This window comes from Manacus candei, unplaced genomic scaffold (genome assembly GCF_025592945.1).
Source record: "Manacus candei isolate 608988 ecotype Guabito, Panama unplaced genomic scaffold, ASM2559294v1 h1tg000023l, whole genome shotgun sequence".
In the NCBI taxonomy this organism is placed as follows: Eukaryota; Metazoa; Chordata; class Aves; order Passeriformes; family Pipridae; genus Manacus; species Manacus candei.
The window spans coordinates 7,616,609-7,622,744 of record NW_026138071.1 but is presented as its reverse complement, the minus strand read 5'-3'; the positions used below and the strand labels follow the sequence as shown (position 1 = coordinate 7,622,744).

General features: G+C 50.6%; 1 protein-coding gene across 7 annotated transcripts in view; it reads left to right on the top strand.

Moving 5' to 3' along the window:
• Positions 1-835: 835 nt before the first annotated feature.
• The window catches only part of CFAP65 (cilia and flagella associated protein 65), a 32,179-nt gene continuing 26,878 nt past the window's right edge, over positions 836-6,136 (top strand). For 3 of the 7 annotated variants that reach the window (XM_051787879.1, XM_051787880.1, XM_051787876.1), the window contains exons 1-5: positions 836-996; positions 1,937-2,091; positions 2,786-2,888; positions 4,307-4,473; positions 5,562-5,761. In XM_051787879.1, coding sequence (XP_051643839.1) covers positions 922-996; positions 1,937-2,091; positions 2,786-2,888; positions 4,307-4,473; positions 5,562-5,761 — 700 coding nt within the window. In that variant the 5' untranslated portion in view covers positions 836-921. The remainder of the gene's footprint in view (positions 997-1,936; positions 2,092-2,785; positions 2,889-4,306; positions 4,474-5,561; positions 5,762-6,136) is intronic. The other 4 variants (XR_007904587.1, XM_051787878.1, XM_051787881.1 and 1 more) reach the window with 3 other exon arrangements.

Below are 6,136 nucleotides of genomic sequence, written 5' to 3'. Positions count from 1 at the left end.
TGCAGGAGGAGTTGGGGTGCTGATTTATGGCTGCTTAGCTGGATGACTCATGTCGTAGACACCGACAAATGCCATTAAAGCTGCATCTCCCTCCTGCCTCTGTCCTGGCACCCTCTCTGTGCTGCGGGATGTGGCCAGCCCTGCTCTACACCATACTGCTGCCTGTGCACCCTGGAGGGTGTCCTCCCCATCGGGAAAACGAGGGTCCCACCTCCTTGAGGGTCATCCAGGGCACTGGGAAGATGTAGGACTGTCCTGTTGTGGTGGTGGTGCCCCATGGGAATAATACCTGGGATACCTGATAGGGCTGTGCAGCCAGGGCTTCCTAACCTGTTTGTTCATCTCGGCCCCACAACTTCTTGTGACAATGATCACAACTTGTTACTTGTGTCACCAATGCTTTAAGGAACTCAGGGTGTCCTGGCCCCATTAAGGTGCCACCCCATCCCTATGGCAGCACTCTCCAGCCTGTTACACACCATGACCCCTTGCCCACAGTCTCCTCATCCACTCATCCCGCACACCCACGTACTTCAGAGCCCCCCCATTGCTGGCTCAGCTTTGTACTGTCTCCCTCCCCTGCACCCCTCCTGGGAGAGAGCCCCGGGCTCTCTCTCACACTCCTGCAACGCCTGCACCCCTCCGTCTGCCACCCGCCTCTCTCCATCTCCCTGTCCCTGGACTCGCCATCTTCCCCTGCTCCCCATCTCCCCGCCGGACCCCCGAGAACTTCTGACCTGCCCCCTCGCCCCCTCCATCTGCCCCCGATCCCCTGCTGCTCCCGCCCTCTCTCTCTGCCCCGTTCTCCGCGTCCCGCCGCCGCCCCCTGGCGGCCACCGCAACCCGCGCGGATTGACCCGAGGCGGCCGCCGTCGTCGCTCCGGGAGCGTCCTGTCTCCATGGCAACGCGGGCCTGCCCACATGGCGCTGAGCGGCCGGGACTGGTCCGGGACGGTGCCCGAGGCACCCCGAGCTCCCGGTGCTTCAGGGGGCCGGGTAGGGCTCAGGGGAGTCGGGCTGGCCGTGCGGGCCCCGGGGGGCAGCGGTGACTCGCGGCCTGGGCTCCGCTCCGGGGCAAGGCGGGGTGATAAAGGAGCGGGCGGTGCCCTGGGGAACTGGGCAGGCGGTCGCTGTGGGGAACACGGCCCTGCCATAGTCATCCATACGGGGTTTTAGTGAGCCAGGCCAGGCTACAAAGCAGGGCTTTGATATACTGGGCTCTGTGGGGCGATAGTGGTCAGGGCTGGGCTGGGCTGGATTCGGCTCGGCTCGGCTCTGCTCTGCTCTCCCCTCCCCGAGGAGAGCCCTGCCACAGGGGCTAGGCTGTGAGTCATGACCACTAGGTCATGGGGACGACGTGGTTTCTGGAGAGGGCTGCACTCACCTGACAAAATGGGGACACAAAGGGGCACGTTACATCAGCCCCTACAGGGAAGAGGCTCAGTGACACCCTGAGCCAGAGGAGGGGGCATTGGGTCTCTGGGAGCGCCCAGCTCTTGGCAAAAAAGGCTCTCTGGGTGCAGAAGCAGCATACGTGAGGACTTTTTCCTCTTGTTTCTCAGATGCTTGCTCAGCAGCATGGCAAGCCCCAGAATTCTGACTCTTTTCTGAAGAAGTTCTGTGGCTATGACAGGAAGGTGAACGGAGGCTTAAAGGGTGCTTATTGTCGTGGGTGGATTGTCTGGCAGGCAGGGAGAGGAGAGAAGCAGAAAAACGTTTAGCCTTTGCTTCCCTCGTTCATCACCCCGTTTAGTATCTGCTGTTTGGGCTGTGGCCAGGAGGTGTCTCCTCTGGACTCCTGAACCAGGTCTTTTGGTGACTCCTGGAGTTTTGCCGCAGGGTGGCTCCTTTCGTCCATATCCACTGAGAAACCTTTAGCATAGAGAAACAGCCGTTTGAGTGATTTCTCCTCCCTTCCCAACTACTATTCCCTAAGGTGTCTGTAAGACAGGCAAAGAAGAAGAAATGCATATTCTGGGGCATTGAGGTGGCTGAAACACTCATTTGGCATGGCTGGGAACTTGGACAAGAGATGATCAGACACTTGACCTTGAAAAATGTTCATGAGAAAACCCAGAAGCTGAGCTACAGGTGCGTGGGAAGTTTGTTTGTCCTTTGTACTCCTCATGCTCTCGCTTCATCTTCATCCCTCCTGCTGTATCAGTAACATCAGCAGTTTTTCTCAGACTCACCTTCCCCCTCTCCCCTTGAGTGCTGTGCTGGAGACAGTGTGTGCACACTTATGTAGCAGGACAGAAACCTGCTAATTCAGAAACACAGCCCTTGTTCCTGGCAGAAGTGTGTTAAATGAAATGCCTTTTTTTAAATTCTGTTTTGCTGATACTTCTGTCTGTGAGGCGTTTCCAGTCTAGTGAGATTTTAATTGTGGATGTATGCCAGCCAGTCACTAGTGTGTCCTAAAACCATTGCTCCCGGGAGTCCCACTGGATATTGAGCCACTCCAGCACTCCCTATGACCCTCCGTGCTCTGAAACTCAAATGTGTCTGCCCAATGTGTTTTGCTCATACTGCATGGCCTGAAAACGTAAAATACTGTTCAAGGATAGGGTAGGTACTTAGAGCTGGGAATGGGTTTTCAGAACACCTGGGTTCTGTCCCTCTTTCTGCTGCTGTGCTACCAAGGTACCCTTGGGGTCAGGTGTGTAAGGTGCTTCTAAACTGTGGGGTCTGGAGGTTTTGTTTATTTGTTCTCTTTTCTGCTACCTAACTGAAGAACAGCTGTATGCCCTCACACAAAATCTCTTGTTTTGCTGTTGTTATCTAGGTGTCCTCCCACGCCATTCTTCTTCACTGTTTTTCCGCAGCCGATTACTCTCAGCCCTGGAATGTCCATAACTCTGCCCATCGTTTTCCGGCCCAGTGAAAAGGTAAAGCACTAATGTCATAACTGCTCCCAGTGCTCAGGCTGCCTTCTGGGTGAGCAGTGGGCCTCTGCCTCTCGTGTTCTTTCTGATTTTTCACTTGAATGAATCAGTCCTTGGGGAACATTCTAACATAGGAAGAGTGGCCAGAGTGACCTTCCTGCTCTCTGCACATCTTCATCACCGGAGGGAGCCCTAATCTTGACTTATCTACAGAGTTTGCCCGTGGTTATGAGAGGGATCCTCACAAAAAGTATTCCCAGTTTTTCGCGTTCTACTTCTGGCCATGAGATCAATAAGATGAAGTGCTTGAACTGGCCACACCTGGTTTGATACCAGGGAACCTCAGCTGTATGGTTTTAGTGCAGAACCTTGGGTCGAGGGACTCTCTGCTTTACTACAGAAGACCCAAAGCCCCTACAATAAAAGGCTACTGGTTTTCCATAAGGGACATGTCAAAGGCCTCCTTTTTTCTGGATGGGGGTGGGTTTCTTTATGCTTTATTTTTAACAGCAATGATTCTTTTTACCCAGTCTCTTTTCTTGCTTTTCAACTTGTTTGTAGTATCCGTCTTGTCTCTGAGTGTTGATCTCTGGCTCTTGTCAACAGCTGTATGTCTTTGATGTGGATCTCTGTCCTAGCCATAGAGCATTATTACTGGACAGATTCCCAGTACCCTGCTCTCAGTATCATGATTTTTTGATGACTGTTCAGTGTCCCCTTTATGAAATAAGCTGTTGGCCTTGTTCCATTTTCAGTGGATAGTTTGTCTGCAGCACATCAGTCGCTAAAGCAGGAGGCTGCCTTTCTTAGAGTGAGCAAGGATTGTGTGTGCTGCAGTGCCCAAGGTCGCTCCTTACCTGGATAGGTGGTACTCAGGAGGGGTGACAAATGGGAAACACGTATCTTGCTATTCCTTCTATCTTAGCTGCTTAGCAGATGTCCTGGGGCTATTTGTACACAGTGCTGTCAACACTGCATCTTTAAGTTGTGCGTTATCTGCTTGGGTTTCCAGCTGACAAAGCATTTAATCAAAGACTAATATTTCTGTGCTTGTGGAGCTCAAAGAAAGGTTGTACATGCTTCAGTTCAGCTGAATTGGGATCTTGGAAATACTGAGAGAAATCCATCTGCGTTGAAACAAATCAGGTGAAACAAATGTGGCCTTCAACTGCTCTTCCTGAGAGTGTTTGTGTGTTCCCTGACAGAGTTAGGAGTATGCCTGAGTACCTTCCACGCTGCCTGCCTTTTCCAAATGATTCATATGCTCTGTCCTGCACAGAGGCCTCCGCTGGTGTCTCTGTTGCTGACATTTTTTCCCTAACACCTGCAGAGGTGAAGGTGATGGGTATTCATGGGTGGAGCTGCAGTACCTGCAAGGTGGAGTCCTTCTAACTGCTGTCTCCTCTTGCTTTTCTGTGCAGAGGGAGTATGAAGACAGCATCTGCTTTGTGAAAGCTGAGGGTGAGTTCTCTGTTGCCCTGCGTGCTGTGCTTCCACGCCTCCGTCTCTCCTTCCTGGCTGCTCTCCGGTTGCCTGTCTGTGCTGTCCACAGTGTCACAGAGACGACATTCCCTGTGCGTAATGTTGGGTGAGTGAGATGTGACTGAGCAGACACTCCTTCTGTTTTGCCAGGTATTTTGCTACCCTCTTGGACTATCCGTTAAATGCAGCTCGTTCCAGTTGTTGTTAGATCTGCTAGCTGCCTTAACAGGCAGCAAAACTCTACTTCCCCTGAGGTCCTGGCAGAAAAACCAGCAGAATGGTAGTACAGGTCACTGTGGGCTCATCTGGGCATCTCATATCCATCTGTTTCCAGCATATGCCGAGAACCATTTGTGCCCAGGAACTAGGTGGGGACCAGCACAGTGTCCCACTGAGAACATCCCACATTCAAAGGAGAGGCCTGAGCTTCCAGTTAATTAAAGGCAGCCTTCCCAGCATGAGCAGGGAGAGATGAGCAACCAGCTGGAAACATTTTAGTCATTTAGGAGCAAAGATGCTCCCAGTTATCGAGGAGGCTTAGTAAGGGAAGGACAGTAAATGAAGCAGTACTATAGAAAGGAATGTAGTGAAGTTCCCAGGCAAGGAGGGGTGTACAGCCATTTCATGTGATTCATTCTCCACTTAGAGAAATAATTTGTACTGACTGAGAGGTCCAGGGTGTTGGAGGATGTGAATGGTAACTAACACACAGTTTGGAATCAATAAAATAGAAAAAGCTGATGGCATATCATGTTCTTTGCGGAAGTCAAACAAGCAAAGGGAGTTCTGGAGAGCTGAATGAGGTATTAGGGGAATAGCTCAAGCCTTTCTTCCCACCTGGGTGTATAACAGAGGAACAAATGTTCATTTGGAATTAAGTAGCAGCAAAGTTAGATACAGGAAAAGCGAATACTAATTCTGGAGCACATGATGAAAAATTTCACAGCCATTAGTAAAGTTCTTAGACATAATAGCTAAGATTCCTTAAAGTGTGAATAGAAGATTTGCAGAGACTAGAGACAAAGTTCTTCTCAGCATTACATATTTGTCCAGATGCATTAGAGATTCTGCCGTTCAGCATTGGTTGCTTCACATCCTAATTGAATAACCCATTGGGAAAGGCTCATTCTATGCATGATTGCACAGGCAGCAAATGATCCATTCGTCTGCTTAAAATGTATCTCCATTTCCTAGTGATCTCTTTACCACATTTACCTGGAAGACACCAAGTCCTTTCTGCATGATTCCTGACCATGGCAAGCTGAAACCAGGTGCTGAGTGCATGGTCAAGGTGGTCTTCCAACCCAAAGTGGCTGGGGTTCATGATGGGGCAGCCACATGCTGGTTTGGAGATCAAGAGAAACAAAAGAGGATAATCCAGCTAAAAGCCATAGGTGAGTCTTTCTTGCATTTAACACTCAAAGAAATATGTATCACCCCTAACTGTGGAACAGCATTCCACAGAGATACAGGGAGGGCCTGCACTCTAAGGCTGTGCCACTACTGGCTCAATGCATTGATGAGCAAGTGAGGCCCATGGTTTGAAAGTGGCCTGTGAAATTCTCTAATGTACTTTTGCCAATTTGGAAGTGTTATCTGAAGGGACAGAGTGTCCAATATATCTTGTGGCATGCTTTGGCCAAAACAGCATTTCTGAGGCCTGCTTAAGTTGACGAAGGGGAAGAAATGAGAGGATTTCACTGGAAAAAACCTCCACAAACTCCTGGCTTTGTCTGCACTCAGTGTCTTGTCTGTCCCTGCTAGACAGA